The 25530-nt window shown below is 31.1% G+C and overlaps 1 protein-coding gene across 18 annotated transcripts in view; it reads right to left on the bottom strand.

The window, feature by feature from the left end:
- LOC148622270 (protein unc-13 homolog B-like) overlaps positions 1-25530 on the bottom strand; it is a 142858-nt gene that overhangs the window by 24219 nt on the left and 93109 nt on the right. For 15 of the 18 annotated variants that reach the window (XM_088571997.1, XM_088572004.1, XM_088571987.1 and 12 more), the window contains 11 exons: positions 18830-18906; positions 17824-17911; positions 15498-15575; positions 14786-15005; positions 11451-11571; positions 10706-10812; positions 8439-8580; positions 7843-7884; positions 7290-7417; positions 1431-1546; positions 54-116 (listed from right to left, as the gene is read on the bottom strand). In XM_088571997.1, coding sequence (XP_088428123.1) covers positions 54-116; positions 1431-1546; positions 7290-7417; positions 7843-7884; positions 8439-8580; positions 10706-10812; positions 11451-11571; positions 14786-15005; positions 15498-15575; positions 17824-17911; positions 18830-18906 — 1182 coding nt within the window. Of the gene's footprint in view, positions 1-53; positions 117-1430; positions 1547-6883; positions 7012-7289; positions 7418-7842; positions 7885-8438; positions 8581-9940; positions 10048-10705; positions 10813-11450; positions 11572-14785; positions 15006-15497; positions 15576-17823; positions 17912-18829; positions 18907-25530 lie in introns of all 18 variants that reach the window. The other 3 variants (XM_088571988.1, XM_088571993.1, XM_088571989.1) reach the window with 2 other exon arrangements.

The raw sequence follows: 25530 nt of genomic DNA, 5'->3' as shown, positions 1-25530 counted from the left end.
AAAGAATTTTTCAGGAGCTATTAAGAAACCATATTAAAGCCACAATAACTTACCCCTTTAGCATCAGGCAGTTTGACAACTCCTCCTGCATGTTCACACAGATAATGGAATAGATTCTGAAATAAAATATTGTTTTAATGAATCCTGTTGGTTATAAACGAGTGAAAAACAAAAACAAAAAAACATCATTCTCACATCAATGCATTTGTATTATGATAAAATGATTTCTTTACCATTGTGTATGAAGATAAATAAATAATGCTACCAATGTTTGTTGATATCAGTTAATGATAACTTTCCAGCATTCTCCAGCAAACAGTGCTACAAGTGATCCAGCCAAAATTACTTAATTAGAAAAAAATGTAATTACTCATGCACACACAGTCAGGCTTACCTCAAATTTTTTAATTAAACTTATCAGATATCCAGGATTTTTTACCAAAAAGTCAAATACCAAGTTTACTCGGTGTCACATACATAACTTATCTTTCAAATTTGAAATAAAAATTGGTGAACAGTTCTACTGACACCTACCGATATTTAAAATGTGCTAAATAACTTGCTCATTCATATCACAAAACAGACTGTCCGTAAAATATGAATTGTTCAAATACAATGAGATTTTAGACCCAGATCACAATGTTTACATTGTTAAATTGGCCATGATTTTGTTACCAAGATGATTTTTGTTTGTTGGTGGTTTGATGAAAACAAAGATTTACTGCCTTATTTTGTGACAAAAATTCTTCTGAAGATTACTGTTTCTACTAAATAATTATTAATTTTCAAATTCGTGAGAAATTACATATTTGTCAACATAGAAGATAAAAAATACAATTATCAGTATTTTGTCAGCAAGCAGCACTTAGTAACAAAAATGGCAGAATTACAATGGAATTTCTTGTAAGGAATTATAAAATTCTTTTTGATTGTGCTTTTATAAACTGAGAAAGGTGAATAAAAAGAAAGACAACTCTGCCTCCATAAAAGAACGACTGAAGAAAATTATGATTAAACTGAAAATGGGCTTAAAGTGACGTCAAGTATAGTTTGTTTTTGTTTTCCTTTTGTATGGCAATAAATATATAGGCTGGAGATTTACAATATAAACCCACATAGGTCGGAGATTTATAACATAAACCCACATAGGCTGGAGATTTACAATATAAACCCACAAAGGCTGGAGATTTACAATATAAACCCACATAGGCTGGAGATTCATAATATAAACCCACATAGGCTGGAGATTTACAATATAAACCCACATAGGCTGGAGATTTACAATATAAACCCACATAGGCTGGAGATTTATTACTACCGTCATGATCATAATACTAATAAGACCATTGGTTTGGATATTTTAATGATTGTAAGCTTTTTTCATCCGGACCATAGATAACCTTGTTATGACTTTTGACCTTTATACAAACCTCATGTAGACAGGTATATTGGACATGATAAGGAGCAACTTTTTCTTCTCCTTTAATCTCTACACTAATGTGTAAGCGTATAGCACCAGAGACAGCTGATTTATCAGTCCTTTTCTCTGTAAAAATCATTAAAGTTGTCTCACTGCCTGACTGGCAAAACTTATCACATTCTATAATAATTCTTAGATAAAACAGTGTATCATTACAATGCAGATTGATAAAAAAACGGTAAGTATTGAGTGACCAAATGTTACTTGACTTATTCACTAAAATCATTACCAATACATTTTGTAAGCGGAAGAATTGATTTTTTTTTCCTTTTTCACTTTTATCTTTATATGAATATAGTGTCATTAATTTGAAATGAAATTTCACCTTATATTAAAATCAAATAAAATTCATAATAAAGACATTTTTTTGTTGCAAAAGGAACCTGTAAAAAAGTATATGCACATGTATAAAGTGTACGAAATCATGATCTTTTTACCAAATTCAATTTATCGACTTTCATCTGGAACGTATGGAAGACAAATCAATAAAAACATTTATACTATACACTGAAAGAATTTAGTGCCCCTTTTTGAGAGTTTCCATATTAATTTTCACTTGAAGATTGTAAATTCAACTCTAATCATAAACATCTGAGAGGGTATTATTATAACATTTTTATTTGTATTTTACCATTTTTTACTGCAAAAATAGTAAAAAATTATATTGCTGCAAATATTTTACAGTTTACACAACTTGAATATACAGTGAAACTTATCTAAATGAAAGCCCTTTTTAACAGTAGAATTTGAAGAGGTGTTGGGTTTATCCGAGATCAAAATACATTTAAAATGATGGGATTGTTTCTGGTGTAGAGAGGATGGGATTGAATCTGGCGTAGAAAGGATGGGATTGAGTCTGGTATAGAGAGGTTTTTGGTTTATGTAGGGTTTGGTTATATAAGTTTCACTGTACATACATTTATAATGCTAGTATCTTAATTTTACACTATAATATAACATCTCTAATCTAAAAAAAAATATCTATTTTACATTTTATGTAAAATAAGAAAATATAATGACTATCAAAGCTGGAACAAAACGTGTGTCTAGATGTATGATAACTTTGTGACAGACAGTCCTCACAATGCAGTGACATGCAAAAATCATATCATTCATCATTTATCTTGAATATCATCAGAACTTGTTAACTAAATGTGATATCATTTTCTACTACAAAAATAAATGTTTATAACATTGATAATGACTATGTGACATGCAGAAGATATTTTATATATATAAATAACATAATTGTATATTGATTTAACACAATTTTCCATGTAAAGTAAGACTTAATCAGGATTCTGTAACATCTGAACAAAACTTTGATCACTCAAACAAAAAATAGGTCAATGTAACTAACACATTGAAAGAGTGTTTCATAAAAAAATATCATTACTGTGATGCCAGAAAGGTCAAAACTTCACAATTTCTATTATAATCCATTGTAAATATTGTAATAAAACCTTTAATTGATAAAATACTAGTAGATTTGTTTCCAACCAAATTATTAACAAGTTGTACAGTCTTGTTGATCCACAATTATTTGGTAATATGAGAAGTCATAGTACAAAGTACAGAAAGTAAGTATAAATCACTTTCTTACAAAAATTAACTTTCTGATTAATTATTAGTAAAATACTGCCATATCTCATTCAATTTGTAGTCCCGTGCAGGTCCGGGTGTTAAAAGAATAGGCCTGCACAGCGCTAAGCTTGTCGTCAAAGGCGACTAAATAGTGCTCAGAACCCTAGTTGGGGGCTAGGCCGCTCTGCCCACAGAGCAACTGGGATGAGTGCCCCAGGTGGTGGAATGGGGTACTCCTGGCGTGTTGCATGCTGGGGTTGTCAGGCTATAAAACCTGACCGCAAACCATAGTGGTGCACCGTGTTGGGAAAGATGTCACGTTCCTCGCACGTTAAAGAACCCTACAGTGGTATTCTCCCGGAGTAGGAACCATAGGGCTCCACCACAGGAGGCTAAATTGCCCGACCCTACCAACCTCTCCCTATTTCCAGGGGCAATCAAAATTTGTCGACCCCATTGTCCTTGTGTCCCATCCCTATTTCATTTCATCATCATTTCATGTTCATTTTATCATCAATTTCATGTTCATCGTCTGAATATAGCTGAAATATTGCTGCTCGGACATTAAACCCCAACAAACAAACAAACATTCAATTTGTAATTATGAACAAAAGTACTTGAATACCATTAGTGTGTTTTCTATAATGTACAATGACAATCTGCTTTAATGATATCATTATTTCAATGTCAGAAAACAAATCAGGAATTAAAAATAGGGCAATAAAGGAACATTAAGTAATACCCTTCCACGTACATATAATAGTAAACAAGATGGATGGCAAAATGTTCAAAATAGTTTAACTTAAATACATTTTGGATTTTCCTGAAAATCAGTTGTAACCTATATCTCATGATACTAAACAACTGTGAAAAGTTAAAAAAATTGTTGATCTATTCTCAAGTTATTATCTGGAAACCACATGGGGGGCAGACAGATGGACACACAACTTTTCGGAAGGTTTCACATAATACCATGCCACCTCATGTGGTTGGGTATAAAAACCAGCTGACTATGAATTTATTTTGACATTAGCCCTTTAAAACTTGTCTAGTAAACTAAATGCATATTGATAACTAGAAGGCAATGACAGAAGTGATAGTACTTTTTTTTAAAACTAATCCAAAATTTAAAATGAACTAGTGCTGAAATTCCTCTGCACTGAAATTTTAAGTTGTCCTTTTACATTTAATTTCAATTTTCACTAGTTTGAATGTCATTTTCAAAATCCAATGAAAAAGTCATACCCTGCAACATAAACCTTTCAGAAGATATATATATCCGTCAATGTCTGAGGGTATACACATATATACATTAGTCAATGTTCTAGGGTATGTACATCGGTCAATGTCCTAGGCTATATATATCAATGTCTAAGGGTATATACATCAGTCAGTGTCCTAGGGTATATATATATATATCCTAGGACACTGACTGATATATATATATATATTATATATATACAAGTCAATGTCTGAGGGTATATACATCAGTCAATGTCCTAGGGTATATACATCAGTCAATGTCTGAGGGTATATATATCAGTCAATGTCCTAGGGTATATATATCAGTCAATATCTGAGGGTATATATATATATATATCAGTCAGTGTCTGAGGGTATATACATCAGTCAATGTCCTAGGGTATATATATATATATATATATCCTAGGACACTGACTGATATATATATATTATATATATACAAGTCAATGTCTGAGGGTATTTACATCAGTCAATGTCCTAGGGTATATATATCAGTCAATGTCTGAGAGTATATATATCAGTCAATGTCCTAAGGTATATACATCAGTCAGTGTCTGAGGGTATATACATCAGTCAATGTCTGAGGGTATATATATCAGTCAATATCTGAGGATATATATATATATATATATATATATCAGTCAGTGTCTGAGGGTATATACATCAGTCAATGTCCTAGGGTATATATATATATATATCCTAGGACACTGACTGATATATATATATATTATATATACAAGTCAATGTCTGAGGGTATTTACATCAGTCAATGTCCTAGGGTATATATATCAGTCAATGTCTGAGAGTATATATATCAGTCAATGTCCTAAGGTATATACATCAGTCAGTGTCTGAGGGTATATACATCAGTCAATGTCTGAGGGTATATATATCAGTCAATATCTGAGGATATATATATATATATATATATATATATATATATATATATATATATCAGTCAGTGTCTGAGGGTATATACATCAGTCAATGTCTGAGGGTATATATATATCTGTCAATGTCCTAGGGTATATATATCAGTCAATATCTGAGGGTATATATATATATCAGTCAGTGTCTGAGGGTATATACATCAGTCAATGTCCTAAGGTATATACATCGGTCAGTGTCTGAGAGTATATACATCAGTCAATGTCCTAAGGTATATACATCAGTCAGTGTCTGAGGGTATATACATCAGTCAACATCTAAGAGTATATATAACAGTCAGTGTCTGAGGGTATATACATCAGTCAATGTCCTAGGGTATATATATCAGTCAATATCTGAGGGTATATATATATCAGTCAGTGTCTGAGGGTATATACATCAGTCAATGTCTGAGGGTATATATATCAGTCAATGTCTGAGGGTATATACATCAGTCAATGTCCTAAGGTATATACATCAGTCAGTGTCTGAGGGTATATACATCAGTCAACGTCTAAGAGTATATATATATTAGTCAATGTTTGAGGGTATATACATCAGTCAATGTCCTAAGGTATATACATCAGTCAGTGTCTGAGGGTATATACATCAGTCAATGTCTAAGAGTATATATATTAGTCAATGTTTGAGGGTATATACATCAGTCAATGTCCTCAGGTATATACATCAGTCAGTGGCTGAGGGTATATACATCAGTCAATGTCTAAGAGTATATATATTAGTCAATGTTTGAGGGTATAAACACATATATATCATTCAATACCTGAGGGTATATACATCAGTCAAAGTACTAGGGTATATATATCAGTCAATGTCTGAGGGTATATACACCAGTCAATGTACTAGGGTATATATATCAGTCAATGTACTAGGGTATATACATTAGTCAATGTACTAAGGTATATATATCAGTTAATGTCTGAGGGTATATATACATCAGACAATAGTGCAGTTAGGTACAAAGGTTATATACTAATACTAGGGGTCATGCAATACTGATAATGATAACTACCTTCTACACAATGATATAGTTATTATCCATTAATTAGTTTTTTATTGTCTTCAGAGAATTTAAGTGATCAAAGTTGTTACTTCAGTGTTCCAGTTCAGTAGAAAATAGAACATTATCTCGATAATTTGATTCCTAAATATAAGCTAGATCTTTATATGTTCATAAATAATTATCTTTGAATAATGTATATAATAATAGTCAAATTACAGAGAGATGTCAAGTTGCTTGAACAGTCCATGACTGCAGTTAATTCAAATGGTTAAAAGCGCATCACCTAAAAACCTCATTATTTTTTTCTAAACCACTTTGAAATTTGAAATGCTTAAATAGTAACTTTATCATTATATTCTTCAAAGTATCAAAAAGAATATTTTCAAGTGGAGCACTGAAATAGTTCCCATAGGAAAATAAACAGTTTATGATTATTAATTCCAGTTGTCCCCAGAATTCTAAAATAAAACTAAAAAGTTCAGACTGAATTAATAACAAGGAAAACTAGTGAAAAAAGTATTATTTAGTGAGAAATCTAACATACAAAAAGGTGATATAAATAGAAGTAGACAAGAACACACTGGCATTGTGCATGGCTGACTGACCTAAATTATACCATACATCCATTTCACCACTCAAAGTTGTCACATCAATGATAGTTTGACCCAAAAAATCATCAGATTCTCTTGTAAATTTTTGTCTCAACTTTGATTTGATGTCATCATCTTCATCCCTGTAAATACAGAAGAACAACTGCCAACAAAGGGTATACAGCTAAAGCAAAAGAGTAGATAACCCAATATTCTTTCACCTGCAAAAGCCAAGCATTATGAAGGCACCACCACCAACTATCTCAATGATTTAGTTTTAATTTTACATTTACATTAACATTTTATGATTTTAATCAAGTTAGCTAAATTTTAACAATGTTCTTGAGTCTTGAGATAGCTGTTAGTCACCCAAACAAAGGGAGACAACTATAAGCAACTTTCACCAAGGGAGCTAACTTACCAAGATTATACCAGACATCCATTTCACCGCTCAATGTACGAACTTCAATTATAGTTTGACCCAGAAAATCATCTGATTCTCTAGTAAGTTTTTGACGTAACTTGGATTTCAAATCATTATCCTCATCCCTAGAAATTCATAATGGTGTACGCATCATTGGCAGTATTTTTTTTTAAATTGGTGATCCTTGCCAAATGTGTCTTAGGGTTTAAACAGAACAGTACCAATTTTTACTGACCTATTCCATACCCTGCCTTTAATTTCAATTAAGATAGTTTTACATGCATCAAGTGAAAAAATACATTAATTCTGCCGTGGTAATATGAAGTATGTAATCATAAAATCTGCTCAACCTACACTAAGTTCAAAATTATCATAAATTTATAAGAATAAAAATGTTTCAGTTGTGTTATTTTGCCATATGCAGTTCGAAAGTCGAGAATATTACTGGTACTTATTATGTCAATGTAAAAATAATTGTATATGTTTAAATTTGTGCTCATAATACTCATATCCTTCATGATATGATAAAAATTTGAAGAACTGTACATACCACACTCGGACTTTGATTCTATCTGAAGAATTATGGCACTCACTGAAAAAAAATTGGAAGTGTCTTATCAGAGAAAGTAATATTTCCTGATAGTAAATACTAAATTCCTATTACTATTGGTAAATCTGTTTTTTTTTCTATCCAAAGAAATAAAAGGGTCTACCAATGAATGAACATCTAATATTTTCACACAAACCAGAACAATTAACATATTTCTTAAAAGAAAAAAAAACCTTAACAGCAAAATCAATTTAACTGTACATTGTATAAAAATCTGTACAGCTACAATTTCTAAAAGATAAACATTGTAAAATCACTAGAAATGTGTTGATGGGACATAGATAGCCATGTTGTTTAAGCTTTCCCTCAAGTTAATAAAAAATCACTGCTACTTAATTCTAACTTAAAATATAACTCATTATGCTGAAGCTACATACCAAATTTTACATGATTTACATAAAGCATTCCCAAAATCTAGATTACAGAAATTATGGGACAAAACTATGATGTGTTTACACATAAAGAAAGCAGTAAAATGTGTATGCCCAATTCAAAATGAGTGAAGGCACAAAAAACATTATAGAAAATAATCATACAAGTAGAACTTTTCATTCCAGATAGGGTTGAGATCTTGTGGTACTGTTTTGGTTCGTTTCTTGACTTTACCCACTTGGACTGTTACATAGGGATCACTGGTACCAGTTTTATCTTTACCAATCAAACCTTGAGCACATTTCACTGAAAAAAAAACAAACAAGAAACACTTAAATATAAAGTAATAATTATCTTTCATGTAAATAGATTAAAGTATTCTAACTGTCATTAGGTGACATTCATAGCCATTCATATAACAGTCCAATGTAATTGAACATTCACTAGTTAATACATTATTTTGAATTCCATTTTTAGATATGGTCAAATATAATTTACATAACAGCCCAATTCACCCATGACATATAAATATCTAAATAGAAAAATATCTCTTATTGAAAAGAAATGACTTTAAAAAGTATATGTACTAAAAATTCTGTGGTTGTAAATGTGATTGATTGATTGTTAGATTTAACACCTGAGCAGTAAATAATGTGAGGGAAGTGTTAAAATGTGAAAAAAATTATGGTAAGGACTCATAACTACATGCAAAAATAAGGTTAGGTTTGATAAAGAAATGGTAAAGGATTCAGTGAATTCACTTCTGCAAGAATATCATTAGACAACAGCTATAGCAACTAATGTCAGTAAAAAGCATAAAAATCAGCACATACATGTACATCATGGTATAAGTAACCCTGGTTCATTAAAATTGCTTCAAATTTGTCTTTAATATCTCATAGAATATTAACCATTCATGATCAACAGGTACTTTAATTTGAAAAAAAAAAAAAAAAAAACTTTAATTCAAAATTTTGATCTTCGGAACTTAAGTTCAAAGCAAAATGAACAAAGCTCAGAAGACATTTTACTCAAAATTAAGGGAGTTGAGTCAAATCATGGCAGCAATTGGAGTTTGCTGGGAATCTCAGATCTTAAGTACTTCTCCGTCTAAGAATCAGGAAAAATATATATATAAGGTGTGGCACGTGAAGGAATAAAACATCGAGATTTTATTGCATAAACCAATTAATTATACCTGATCACCACCAGAAATAACCATCAAAGTGTTTGAAAAATTTGCCTTTTTAATACATTGATAGGTCAAATTTTATTGACATGCAAGACAGAAAAATGGCGGGAAAATGTTCCTGCACTCTCTCCCTATATAAGCAGTTATAACATATCTCCGTTACCCATGCTTCAGGATAAACTTAATAGATTTTTGGTTGTTTTCTAGATGTATAGAATATATTTTAGGCAAAAATGACTAAAATGGGGAAAATCATGTGCCACCCACTGTCTGATTCTTACACAGAACGGTACTTGGATAAGAAACACCAAAAGTCCAACTACTCATCAATCAAATGGATTTTTAATAAAGTACTAGGGAGATAAAAGCTAAGTAGTACTATAAGGAACTTTTTTTTTAGGAAATATTTAAATCCATTTTCATCACTTGGTGATAAAAAGCATGGCCACCACCTGCCAAAAGCCTGAAATCTACCTGTGATAGCTACTTTAGCTGACCATTTAGATGTGCCATCTAACACAGATTGTTTGGCTTGTTTAATATGCTCCTTGAAAATTTTACAATCAAACTTGTAATACTGTCTGAAATACACAGACAACATGCAGTTAATATGCAACATGCATACATCTACACAGTTAGAGAAGGAAGGTGGACATTAGGAGTTTACACCAGATATATGGCTTTAACACATTACTTGAAATTTTGTTTTCTTGTTATATTTTCATTGAGTTCCCTTCCTCTCAAAGATGTTTTGTAAATACATATTTTTACACCTATTGTCCACTAGTATTATAGAAAAGAATAGAGATCATTTATATTATGCAGATGTAGAGCATCATCAATCTCAACATATCTCATGTAAGTAAAGCAGTGCCCTGAAACTTATCATCCACTATCATTTATAACAACAACAAAAATGATTACAGAAAAAAAGTGAAATAGAAAAGTGTCCTCATTTTTTTTTATTAATTATCAAGTGTATTCTTTTTGTTCTTATTAACTCTACAATATTGACTTAAATCTACACAAATTATAAATTTTCTAGAATTTTATGTATTTGACAATGAAAATTGTAAAATGAAATTGCATAAAAAATCTAAAACCTCACACATAAACTAATTCTATATTTAAAAGAAAAATTCTATTAAAGTACTCAATGAAAAACTGAATTGTCATAAGGAGGAGATATGTTGAGATAAGAAGACAGAGCACACATACAGTCACAGTGTTGTGATATACCTGTGATGGCTATTTTAGCAGACCATTTTGATGTCCCATCAAGTACACTTTGTTTAACAGCTTTCATGTGACCTGTATGGGATTTTTTGTCAACTCCGAAAACTTGCCTATTGAAAATCATCATTATAAGATATAGTTAAAGTTCTATATTCATAACTGAATATTCTATGTTTGGTAAACAAGTACACAAAACCAGGAGTTTTTTAATAATTCAAAATGGCTTCCCATTATTTCACAATGTCAAATCATTATATTACATAATCATTTTTTTCTATACCTATCAGAACTTCTATTTTTACACTAAGTCCATATGAATGAATGAATTAAAATCTGGCTATCTTAAATTTGTTCATGGGTCAGAAGGTATCAAAGTATTTATAATATTACATGAAGATAAATACTAAGCATTTTCTCCAAATGAATTAGAAACTAAAATTCATTTTAACTATCTTTTCTCTTCAATAAAATCTTAGTCACTTAACATACAAATATATCATTTACATTGAAAAGGTAACATAATACTAAATTGACATTTCTAGAGTTAGAACATTTGTCTTCTTAAAATTTTTCAAATGTCAGATCCTTACGTAATCCAATATTGTTCCAACTACATTTTCTTTGCATAATTCTTAGTTGGAGTGGCATATTAACTTAAAATCTTTATACTGAAAATAAGTATCAAGCTATTATCACAATTATTGTTGACAATGAGATATGTTTAAAAACATACAATTGATAATCTTACCGGATCAGTTCGAATATTTCAGGCTTCACTCGCTCTCGTATCTTCATACGATCTTTCATTGCACTGATGATATTTTGTGTCTTATCCTCAGCTCCATGTTTAGAACTCTTTTCAGCAGCACCTAGAGGAAGAAATGAGGGGGTGTAATGTCACTGATTAAAAACAGTCTGTTGGCATCTAAACAAATACAGTGTCATCTTGGTTCAATTGGAATATCAACTTTATGTAATTATTGATAAAAAAAGTTTAATTCTTATTAATTGAGAAATAACAGTGCAACACAGTGCAATAACAGTACTTAATTGAGGAAATTGCATAAAGGTAATGCTAATTATTGACATCAAAATTGATCAATAAAATACAAAATTGGGAAGTTGTACATCCTATCCAATACATAAATATAATTTCTACTGAGTGAATGTACTACATAACTCGACTATGAATTAAAATTAAACAATATCTTGTGTAGGAACAGTGTTCATTTGAATAAAAGAGAGAGAGAGATTACTTTGAGTTGTAGGGAATCTGAATTGTTCACTTGTAAACATTAATATTTTAAATTATTTATAAGCAATTATTCAAAAATTGTTTTTTACACTACCCTGTTAATAGTACAATGTAAATATTAGCCCCCCCCCCATAAAAAAAAAGAAGAAAAAAAATTGTAATATTCGGTTTTGCAAGTGTAGGTACGAGGACACAATTAATTTCGTAGTGCATTACAACAGACCCATCTTGACATATAAAAAAAATTCCACCGCTTCAAACTTATTCAAACTTCACCAATATGGAAACATGTATAAAAGCAGATTTCTATAAGAGTGCCAGAAAAATTCACCATCATTTTTTATTTTTAGCAACTTTGCTTCAGGGACCCCGTAGACATGAAAAGTGACCACTGCCAAATGTCCAAAATTTTGACCTTCTTTCATAGGACCAAATTACAACTTCTACATAAAATTACACAATGAAAAAAAATCCCTTGTAAATTTGATCCTTGCCCTACATTTCTGCAGTTAATGCTAAGCAATAAAGTTTATGACAGCAAAGGAAAATCAGGAAGAAATACACTAAAAAAAGGAACTATATTTGTATACAACGAAAAGTCAAGGGGAATTAATTGTGATCTCGTACCTGTAAGAACTTTGTATCCAACTCATCCATGGAGACTAAGTAAACTTATCAGTTTTATATAAGTAAGGATAATTTCATCTACAACTTCAACTCAACATGAAATTGTTAACAGTTGACTCTTGCCTGATGAGCTGAACAAATACCATCAATCAGATGTTTATTTTAGGACATTGATACCTGGCTTCCAGCTTACATAGTCCTTAGAGGGAAAATCACTTCTTCAGGGTTTTCTAGTGGTTGGTGAATTCATTCAGGAAAATTAACTTTAATTTTTTTTATTAGATTAAGAAGTAGTTTGGCAATCACAACTACAACATCTGTGAAGCTGATTAATTAAAGTTATTTTACATAAGAAGAGCGAATTTACTTTTCAAATGAAAAAATATATCTAAGTTGGATTAATTCCCTTTGGAGTCCTCTGACAATAATTATATCCCTTCAAATACATATGCATAATGATGCTTAATGTTCCTATAAATCTTGCAAGAGGCAGAGGTGAGTTTACATGGTAAAAACTTGTAAACATTAAAATTTGATTATTTTCCTTGGTACAATAGTTATATTCAACAAATGATGACAAACTTTTATATATAGGTTATCAAACTAATATAAAAACTGTCCATTTCATTGTGGCTAACCTATAAATGGCTTACAGACAGTATGGGTTAAAGTAATGTTACAGAGATAAGAATTACCCCAGAGCTCAGAACACACATCCTTGGCAAAATCTGCAACTTGAAGCAAATATTATGTTTTCAATTTGTCAAGCAAAGCAAAAGCAACAATATTGTTCAAAATAGTGATAAGCCATCTATACTCTTAACTAAAGACGTTTACTGGTGGACAGTGATATATCATATCATGTACTTCAAGTAGTCATATGGAATTTGTGTCTATAAACTGGCTGTTTTCACTATTTTGAATAACATAAAAAATAATATAAAAGAAACGCTAGCTTTGGTTAAGGTTCAAAAAGGAGTTAGTAGTTGCATGCAAGTAAATTAAAATGAACAAGAACTAAATAGTGTGAAATTAATCAAAATATGTGTCAGGCTATCCAAATAAATAAAATGAAAAAAAAAAAAACATTAGAAAGATGTCTGCCATAAAATAACTCAGACAGATAGCTGATCCCATATTTCTGTATAGCTACAGAACCATACTTAGTCTGAAAAGTATAAAGAAAACTTTACATCCTATATTAAAAGAGAAGTGCTCCAATGTTCCCTGTCATGCTTAATTTTTAAACCTGCATGTGATTTTGATTAAGGTAACCTAAGATATATCAAACATAAGAAAATCCATTAAATAATTGGCATAAAACAGCTTCCAATGTGACTTTATACATGTATTTGAATTCATTTCAGATAAAAACTTTTATAAAAAAACAATCAATAACTGATATTCAAATTTGTCTCAATATTGATAAAAGTATCGTCTCAATCACATCAACAAGAAACATTGCTGTCACTACAAGCGGCAAAACTCCCACAAAAAAAAAAAATCAAACAGACCTCATTTTAAACTTGTCCCAAGACACTGGCAATGACTAAATAAACCTTATTCATAAATAGAACAATGAAGGAATATGAGACCTTACTCTGGAAAGTTCAATTAAATTATTGTTTCCAAGAGGCATAACACTTACCTAAATGATAAAACCTTCTGGTATCATAAGCTTCATCAACAGAATTGGAAAAAGATAACATTTGGAAGCAATTTTTCAAAAAATTACTAAAAGAATGTAGGCATTAAAGTGCAATGAAGAAAAAAAAACTTAGGGCCACTTGTTTTACTTTGTCTTCTATGCTGTCCTAAAAGTTCACAAGATGACGTAACTGTCACAAAACCCTTTTTTCAGCTATCAAGTGTAAAAATTCAGAATTTGTCATTAAGATACTGATAGTACATATTGAAAATTTTTATGATTTATTTATTAGTTATTTAACAGAATATTTATTCAACAAACTTATACTTCTTCAAATGATCAAACAACTTTGGATAGCCTAATCACACTAAAGACAAGAGCTATTATAAAACAGGTACACTATAACCATCACCAACTTTGGTGTCATGCTTTTAAGGAATGAACTTAAAATAAATGATGAAAAGAAATTAAGATTAAAAGAAGCAGTAAAGGAACAATATAAAATAGTGAAACTTGAAAGCTGTACTCAGGGAGTTAAAAAAATCATACTCACGTTGTAAACAATCTGCATTAAGCAAATCTTTACATTTTTCGTGACACTTGACCCCACACTCGGTACACCTTACTCCTTGTCTAACCATTCCCCACAGTAACCCCTCACACTCAAAACAATATGTTGGTGAGGTAGCAGTCCAAACCACAAAATGATGAGGTGTTGTACTGGAAATTGGATAGATCAAGGCTTGCAAAGTTTTCTTGTACACATGCATTTTCTGAAATCACATAAAAGTGTCAAGACAATTTGTACTTTCACATTTAAATGGACTTTCAATATCTTCTTCAGTTCTCCATACCCACTGATACTTACTATACAAATGAATTGTTATTTGAAAGAATCACATTTTCTTTTGACTTTCCTCATATTAAACTACCCTAACAAACTCATCAATGATAAGTTCCCACGTTATCTATCAACTAAGTTTAAAATGATGACATACAAGAATTATCTAATGTGACAGTATATTTCTGATCATGTAAAAAATGCTATATAGAAGTCAATTCCTTTTTTCCATTGTTATAAAATGGCAATAAAGGGTTTAATTTCAATATGTGACAGTGAACCATCACACAATATCAAAACATGTCTCTGAATGACTTTTTATAATTACCAAAGAGCCCTTTATCAGACATGGTCACTAAACTTAACAAAATTTATGTAAAATGACTGATTAAGTCTTTATAATGGTGTTGTAAAATGTACATACAAGCTCATCATCTTTGAGTGACTGTCGAGCAACCATTGCTGAAGGTACACCAGCATTCCTTGTTTTAGCTGCCATTGTCTGAAAATTTAAAAAATAATGTCAAGTAAATAAGTAACTACAGCTACGTATTATCAAGCTTAAATGTTTCAATAGATTGCTGCAATGGACATGCCATGAAATAGATATGTGCAATTACTACATATCATATATCTTGGTAATATTTTAAAGTAAAGTAGTATACTATGTTCCAAGAAAAGATTTTAAAAGGTCAAGATATAGGTCATGTTTTGTTTTGTATAAATCACAAATAAAACAATGCAATGTATCAGAATAATCAATTAGACTCATTATCACAATAAGTAATACATGAAGTAGGTAACTGATATGATTTACAATGAATGAATCTAAAAAACAAAACAAGATGAACAAGACACAATCTAAAGTGCAACTGTAAGCTGAAGAACATCAAACGGGTCCTCTATTTGTGTTATCTCAACATACCAACCATGCAGACACCACTTGTATACTGTATATCACATAAAAGATTCAATTGTGAAATTCATATACACTAAAGACATTAACTACAAAAAATACAATGTGTAGAAAGACTTAGAGCCTATTAATCCAGATAAAAACCCAATGAGATACAGGGAATGTGACAGAATATTGAGAACTTTTTTTTCAAAATTTATGTAGAAATATAGCAAGGAAATTCATTTTAATATACTGTGTTAGAAAATAAACTTTCTACAAGAATTGGCTTCCCCTAACAAAATACACCAGACCTTTTATCAGCTTTCATGTTCTTCTCTTTTATTACTTTACAAAACTAAATTATACAGTTATTTAAAATATGATGAATTTATACACAGATCATTGGAGGGTACTTTTTTTACATTAATAAAATTTATATTAAAAAAATTATGACATAATCGCAGTTTTAGAATACAAAACTAGAAAGTATTCAAAAATAAGTATATACCACAAAAATATCACCTGGTTTTAATTTTGATAGTACTAAAATACCCAAGAAACCCTTATACAATGCCTTTACTGAAAAAAGTGTAGAAAAACAAATAAAAGTGCTAAAAATTGTAAAGTTTCTAAGTGCCGCTGTTAACTCCATAACAGTGAAATTGAAGTGTGTTAAAATATCTAGCTAAACAGACTACACCACACACATACCTCCATCACCTGTTCATAAAGATACATTTATATTGTTAGTAACACAACAAGCTCTCTATAAGCATTAATACTGGCAATCTGAAACAGGAAGTAATAAATATCCATATCTACAAACCATGTACATAAATTAAAGCTTACATTATAAAAGTTTCGTAAAGCTTAATTCTGGAAGTCTAAAACAAGTACCAAATAGTATATCGACTGGGTCCTAAATGAATGCCTATTTAATGGGACAACCATTGAAAAAGCCAATGCTAAATTATCAGACCATAAGCAATGGAATCTTTCATTTTTGTAAGATTAATTGTAAAAGGAATAAATTATATCAGAACACATGTAGTTAAAAAGTGTCCCAATCTTCAGGATGATAAATGTGTAGTTTACAGTACAATATGTGTTTCATTACTGGAAGAAAATGCATTTTCCAAGGTTAAAGCACATTGCACATATATTTTTTTAAAGTTAAGTAAAAGTTACTGTAACAGAGTATCAGCATGTTCATTTCATTGAAACAATGCATATATTTGCAGGCATTTTGATATCTGTCATTGATTACTATAAAATGATGATAACCTTGCTACACTAAGCATACTGGGTTCAACATGCATTACAACCAGCAGCGGACATAAACTTTTGGGGGAGGGGCATAAACTTTCAAGATCGTTACAGGACTTTAAAATTAGCCGAAACATATATTTTACTTCTACACACAGGTCAAGTATATCACTTGAACTGATCAATGGAATAATTATCAGTCTAAGAAACCATACTAGTAATTAAAGCTGTAAAGACCTTTTAGAAAATTTGAGTCAGACTATGTTGTTTTCATGAACAGAATTCTAACTATTGAGTAAACTTATTTAAATCTATTCAAATAGTTTTAAAATTATTTCTAAAGCCTTAACACAAACCAAAGACACAAATATAACATAACCTAGTATAATATAGGGTACAAAACTAACACAATATTATCCACCAGCTGGTGATAAAACAGGAAATGTTGAAAGGGAGGGGGGGAAACAAGCTTGATGTTAAATATGGACCATAACTAGCATCTTTACAGCTGTCATTGAAGGAATATTTAATCTACTAGGTTCTAACACTGCACAACACTAGATAAGGAACTATTATTGATACATACCAGTTCACTAACGATGCAAGCTTTTCTACTGCGGGGTTTTATTTCTGGCATACTGTCTATGTTCTTGTAAAATTCATTGTTATTGGGTCTGCAAATTAAATGTAATTGGTCCTTTAGTTATAATCAACAGTCTTTTCCCCAATAAACCACAAAGCAGCATATTTTTAAAGGTCATATCCAGACGTTTTTTAATAAAGGCCTTCCAAAATAGATGTCTTATAAATTCAGGAAATATCTTTCGTGACAATTCAGTAAATGTGAAAATATTCAATCTAAGTGAAATTAATCAATTTATTGTACAAAGTGTGGAGTATAAATCAATTTGATAAACTGAGTACAAGCTATCATGAGATAGTGAATATGGCTTCGCCTTTCAATGGAAGTTAACATAGCATCTCCACAAGATTAAAGGTGTTAATGCTCCATTCCTGTTTTAAATCAATTTTTAATGAATTGTTACTGTATATTTTATTCTATGGCAATATTAGTTTTCCAAGACACTAAATCAGACATTAATCATTCCACTAAACCATTGCACTGGAGAAATATTTTAAAGATAAAGTACTTCTTGGACTAACATAATTAGATTTTTATATCTGAAGTATTCACATACATATTCATTGAATACAAGGTTTCCTTAATAAAACTGATATTTTAAGGTACTGTACAGCTGATCATGTTAAGGTACTGTACAGCTGATCATTTTAAGGTACTGTACAGCTGATCATGTTAAGGTACTGTACAGCTGATTATGTTAAGGTACTGTACAGCTGATCATTTTTAAGATTTGTTTGATTCGGTAACATTTTAAATAGATGTGGTCGCCAGTTTTTGTACGAACATAAGCTTTTATGTTGCAAAACATAAGTTTTCATGTGCTTCCAATCACCTCGGAAATAAAGCTAAAATCAAAACCCTACAAAAATTTCCCAATACTGTATTAACCACAAACTATGCAAAAAATTAGTCTAGGAAAGGAAGGCTACAAAGGAAGTATCTAACCTACCCTCCATTGACATGTGGCCAGGATCTCTCACGAAGATGTCCATCTTCATTTAACATATCTCCTTCCATTGAGCTTGTCTGAAACATAATGGACAGTCTGTTAACAGAGAACTAAAGAACACTTATTTTCCTGAACTGATAAATGCACCATAACATACTGAGCAAACATCATTTACTCTTAAAAGTGCATCATTTGAAATTTCACACTTAAATTGCGATAAAAGACAATATCTTTTGCCTGTAATAGTGAGAAACTGATCTAAAGCAATAAAATATGTATCTTCATAGAATGATGGATAATCAAATTTCTTCAAAGAAGAAACATCAAACAAATGTTCCTTTTGAAATATAACATATGAACATGCTGTTACAATAACCTCACATGGCCAAAATATATTCATTATTCTCAGTATTATCAAGCATTTGTTCCTGAAGAAAGTTAATTTGGAAAATGGAGTTCAGTTTTGAATAATTACCTGATAGATTCTGATTAAAAAAAGCACCTTCCATATCTAATTATCAAATAATATATAGCTATAAACTTCTAAAAAAAGTATAAATATTGTTTGCAGACATCTGCTCATACTTCTTTTCTACCCATCATAATGAAAAAATGCAAATTTTGTATAGAAAACAATTAGATTTTGAAAACGTAATCACTTAAATCAATGAATCAGTAAGAAAATTACTGCAATTAGGGGGGGGGGGTAGTATTGTCCCTGTCAGTTACAACAAATAGTGTCACTCATTAATGAATAGACATAACAGAACCATTTTAACTTCATACCTGAACGCACAAAGCTTATCATAACAAGGGCAACACAGAATATACACTTCCTTTGTCCTGTTAATTTGACCAAGTGACCCAAAATACACTCTTTCACAACTTCATTGATACGGGGGAAGGAAACCATAAACCATTCCTCTTCTGATCATACTGTATATCTTAATTGAGTAAGGGCAACAACTCACAAATAAAGCCAGGGAAAGTGTCAAAAAGTTTCACGTAGAATGTTATGTCGAACAGTTTCCACTACTCCAATCACAATGTCAGGCAAGACATTTACATAAGAGACACCAAAATACCAGCATAAACTTTTTTGAAAATCATGGCAGTTTTACACTTAGATCAAACCCTGTATTAAATGGAAGTTTAAAAGTTCCTTTTTATTGTTGTGTAACTTATTGCATATCAAATCAAACCAACCAATAAATTCATAACAAAATGCTTGTGAACATTTGGTTACTGTAAAGGATAGATTTTATGATCAAGTAAACACTTACTGTACCTGTGATGGTCCAACAATAATCATTGCATGGAGCTATAGCATGACAGACATCATTTAAGAAAATCTTCTCCTTGTCTTCAGAAGTAATGTGAAAGATAGAAATCAGACTGACAATGGTGCCTATGGACATGCTTTCCTTAGACAAAAACCAGATCATATTACTATGGGACTTTCAGAACTTAGTAAATAAGTCGCTCATAAAAAGTTACCAGTGCATGAAAAGCATACACATTTGACTAGACATTGAAAGACATATATTCTTTTTTTTAAAATTTTATTAATCTAAATACAAATGAGATAAGTATTATATGTGTTGAGACGTCCTCGTGCTTATGTGTATCAGTCAATCAATCCTGATGCTTACATTTATAGTCTAATGAATACTTTTTTCCTTCTAAGGTATACAGCATTTTGCCTTGATATGATTATGATGGATATGAATGGTTTTGTGATAAAAATCTTGACGATTTTTGAGATTTAAAAAAAAGAAACAACACTGCATCATTTGTTTTAGGTATTATGAGGGATGAGGCCTGCCTCCTGTGACTGCCCATCCTTGTCAAACAGTTATTACCATAACTTATGCAGCATTTAATCAATGATAACTTAAGAAAGTCTAAAGTTCTACTCTGTTGCGTTCTAATATGTGGTTTCATGTCCATAATAATAAGCAGAAAGAGAAACAAAACAATCAACAATCATTGGTAAGAAACAGAGTAAATACAATAAATCTCAAAGATGGCAATTAACATCTAGCATAATAATGAACTTTATATATATATATAAAGTGTTTACTTTAAATGCTGGTCAGGTATCATCCAAGATCAAATGACCTATAAATAAACCAGAAAATGATATAGTAATTTGGATTCTTTACAATTAAAACATGTGCAAAACTGAAAACCAGACTCAAGAAAAGTGGAAATGGGAAACACAGTACAAGCCATCAACAAAAGCAATATACCAAATATCAAAGCATTCCCTCCAATAGAAGCTGAGAAATATGTTACGAAAATTTCCTTCATCTGAATAAAATGATTTGCAGAGTGCAGATTGCTGAGGTCCAACCCTGAGCATTTGGGGCAAGTATGGACACACCATTCAAGCTTTATACAGCCTTGAAAGTATGAATTATGATTCAGAAAAGACAATGACACAGGATAAAAATTTGACCAGAATAGTAGTGGCCCCTCTATGGCCCTTAATTCCTAAATGGTTCTAGTCACATCTCCAAAATCAATACCAACCTTTGTCCTGATAATATGACATCTTGTGGTAGTAATTCAAAGAGATCCATTTACTAATAGTCAAGAATTTGACCAGACATCTGGAAAATGCTTTTCATAGTCCCTTTTAGGTCCCTCATGTGCCAAGTCTTAACCCCCTAAATCAACCCTTATCTGATCTGAAAAAATATCATAATTATCCATGTGCTTTTACTGGATTCTATACTTAAATGCTATGAAAAACTTATTTTTGGCAACATTTAGAACCCTAATTCGGCAATAACCAAAAATCAATACCATGCTTCCTTTGTTGGTTTGAAATCTTGTATAGATTTATAAAGATCAACTGATTAATATTCCAGTTATGCCATAAAAACCTACAGACTATGATGAAATGGACTACACTGACAATGACAGCACCATACCATTGTTTTGCAGTTGTATAAATCTAAGTTGCATGTTAACAAGATGTAGATGAGACGGAACCTGGAAAGGGGAGGCACAGTACAAGTCATTGTGCAAAAGCAATACACCAAATATCTAAGCATTCCCCTACAATAGATACTAAGAAATTTGTTACAGAAAAGTGTAATGGACAATTGAATATCTGAATTTCAGTTGCAATACCGTCACTTTTTGCATCTGAAGGGACTAAATGTCTGATAATAAAAAAAAAAAACTATTTAAAAAAACAATCAAAATGACATGTTCCAATAATCAAACATTTCACCAATCAATGAGTGAGTTCTATAAGGATCCTGTCTTTGGTGAACATAGTGGAAATGTCATGACAAATTTAAATTCATGAGAAAACTCAGACAATTGAGAAACTTCCTAGAATAATCATTTGTTAATTACATCAGGAGGTCTTGATTAGAATGGCAGAGCAATATATTCAAAAGAATTCCTTTCTCTCTTGATAATTATATGCCAATAATCCAACAGTTTGTTACCATAAAATATAGCAATCTGATGTAGCTGGCTAGGCTGGTACTAAACAAATATAAATACTATCATTACAAAGCAATAACAAATGATCATTAAAGCTGATGGCGGTCAAAGCTTAGACCGAAACTGATCAGAACCATGACTGGTAAAACCAGAGCTGCTTCAATAAAGCAGATTGATAATTATGACAAGGGTGTAAAAAGTTGAGTACAAATATGCAGAAAGGTATTAAATAAAACAGAAATGTCTTTTGTAAGTTGCTAATGCTACAGACTTAATATCTGACTTTTAAGTAACATACAATTTCTATTACCTTTATCAAGACTTAAATCATTAAAATTTCTGCACTGACAAAACCAAACCATTCATGTCCAAAATAAATTCTACATTTGGTATTAAAAAAATAGCTTTATACATTCCATAATAATAATGGAATAAAATAAAAGCAAAATAAACATACACAAAGACCTTTCAGTTACATATGTCATTAGTTTACATGTATAAATCAACTCACTTACCCAACAAAACAAAGACATTTATGCCATCAAAGTATATAGAACATTACACAATGAACATCCCAACATCTTCCCTCTGATTACCAAATTAATTTTCATCATTAAAATACCAAGATATAAACTAACTTCTTGACTGCTGGCAAAGCTGACTTCAAAACGTATAATTCAGAAGGCAATGTCATAACAAATCCATGGACTGCTTTGAACAATCATTCTAACCTAATGATCTATATAATGCCATGTTTTATCAGTTTTAAACTAGCAATAATTTAAGCTTATTTAAAAGCCTCAAATACTCAACAATGTATCATCTATGTATAAACATGGTGTTTGATTCAGTTCAACATTTACAGAAATATTAATTTATCATAGAAGTGATTAACAATTCATATTTCCAATTCTATTTTCCAATGTTCACAATGTTATCTAATACACATCAGCATGAGCAAAAATTACAATCACATGTCAGCAATACAGATCTTTACATCAGGACAGTAACAGTAGTAGACTTTCACAAAGTCATCCAACTTTGAAATTAACAAGAATTCAACAATATTTTATAAGACATTCTAAGTCCTTCCTTTTACTTGATTTCTAATGTGTGACAGTCCAAATATTAACGATTGACTCGTTATCAAAACGTCATTTTGTTTAAGATTATTTGAATCAAGGAATAGGGACCAATAGACATTAATGACGTCATAGTGCCAAGCAAAGATAAACAAAATAACCAAGTTTGCTCACATAGAACCAATCAGAAAGCTTATGACCAAGTTTGCTCACATAGAACCAATCAGAAAGCTTATTACAAATCAAATTATGTAAATATGTTTAAGTTGTTTTATGCCAAGGTCTGTAAACAAGTTTGTAATGATAACTAAAGAGACAACTGTATAAATATTGCAAAAAAAAAGAAGAAAAAAAACGACAACAACAAAAAAACACGTAACTTAAGCCCCAGAACTCCAACAAATTGTATCAAATCAAAATGACAACAGGTTATGATCTAGCACATATGGTGACTAAAATCCTGAAAAATTTGAAATAAATTAGAGCAGCAGTGCCCTAGGAAATAGGTCAACAAAGTGTTCCTATAGTGCAACAAGTTCAAATTCAAGAAGTTCCATAGCTCCTGTAAAATTGGTTAAATCAAAATGGCAGAGCAATATGATCAACAATGGTGACTACCAACCCCATAAAATCTGACAAAATTCATAGAGCAGTTGCGAAGGAGTTGCATGTAGAGACACCAGTAATTCTGTCTCTACCTGTGTCATGGCAGGGGACAAAAAGAGGGCCAGTACTATCTCAAAAAATATCACCTAATAGCTCACAAACTTTATTGGTAGAATGTATTAAGCAAGGAGGCACATTTTCCAATATTTCATTACATAGAAGCCAAATACCGAAAAAGAGCACACACAAGAAAACACCTCTATTTTTTGAAGGAAAGAGTATCTCAGTCTATAAAAGTCAGACTAATCCTAGTATTGGCAATTATTTTTTTTTCCTTATTAAAATATTAGTCAGAAGAAGACCAAAAACAAAAGCCACAGCTTCGTTCTTGGCAAATGAATAAAAGTACATAGCATTGCAACTTAAATGGGGGATGATAGGGAAATCTCATATAACATGCTAGAGTAAAAAAAAACATAAGTATTAGACAATGCTATATCTGCAACTGAAATGATTGGTAATCATTAGGCAATTCAACCTAAGCAGGAACTAATCATATTATTCTGAGATGATGAGTAGTATCATGGAGTTGTATATGACTTTAAATCTGGGTATTGATTATCCAATCAGCTTTTATCTTCATTTTAATTGGTTAGTGGGTAAGGTACAAATAATATATGTTGACTTTTGGAGGTAATCACAGGCAAGTATAAAAGCATGCCTCATAAAAAGTGTAAAATATGGATTTATAAATTTTGTAATGGTATAGAATTTCAAGTAAAATCAAATGCTGGGTAATGGGAACCTTTTTATTGACAATAGGATTCTTAAAAGCTTTTTAGCTTAAAAAATGGTAGAAAATTTTTGCAGCAAAATTTACTAATTACATGAAATTACTTAGTAGCACAAACAGTAACCTAACAAGCATGAAGAAGTGAATTCAGAGGCAGCCAACACTATACAAGATCCTTTTGTTTTGTAAATATCACACAGCTGTCAACTATTTGAATAATGATGCAACCAAAGAGTGCACGTTTGGTGCCATTTTACTTCTTAAGTCAAAAATTTATCAATAACTAAATTCAAATTTCAAATTTAAGAACTATGGCAGTAGTAACAAATTATACAAAGTATGTAACAATGATGGCATATACTGCTGAAAAATGTGAAAGTTCAACAGATAAAAATTCATATCAAATATTTGTTTTATTTTTTCACAATCCAATGAACAATTTTAATAATATAACAAGAACAGGTATGTATATATACGTCAAAGAGACAACAACCCTGCATGGATAAAAATGTTAGTCCAAGGCCATCCATTGATTTTCAATGAACAACGAGGAAATCCTCATACCACAGGGCAGGCTGCAGCTGGCCCAAAAACATCATTATTCACAGGTACAGTGAAAGAGTTGCCCCCATATCCTCAAGGTGAAACGAAACAATACATACAATGGCCAGAAATTCCTGACTTGGGACAGGCGGCAAAAAATGTGTTGGGGTTGAAGTGATTTGGCATGATCACAACCCTCCCCCTTTAAAATC

The sequence above is a fragment of the Perna viridis genome, chromosome 3 (genome assembly GCF_037379345.1).
Source record: "Perna viridis isolate PV_CMFRI_1.1 ecotype Kerala chromosome 3, ASM3737934v1, whole genome shotgun sequence".
NCBI lineage: Eukaryota > Metazoa > Mollusca > Bivalvia > Mytilida > Mytilidae > Perna > Perna viridis.
This window is presented reverse-complemented; position numbering and strand designations above follow the sequence as displayed.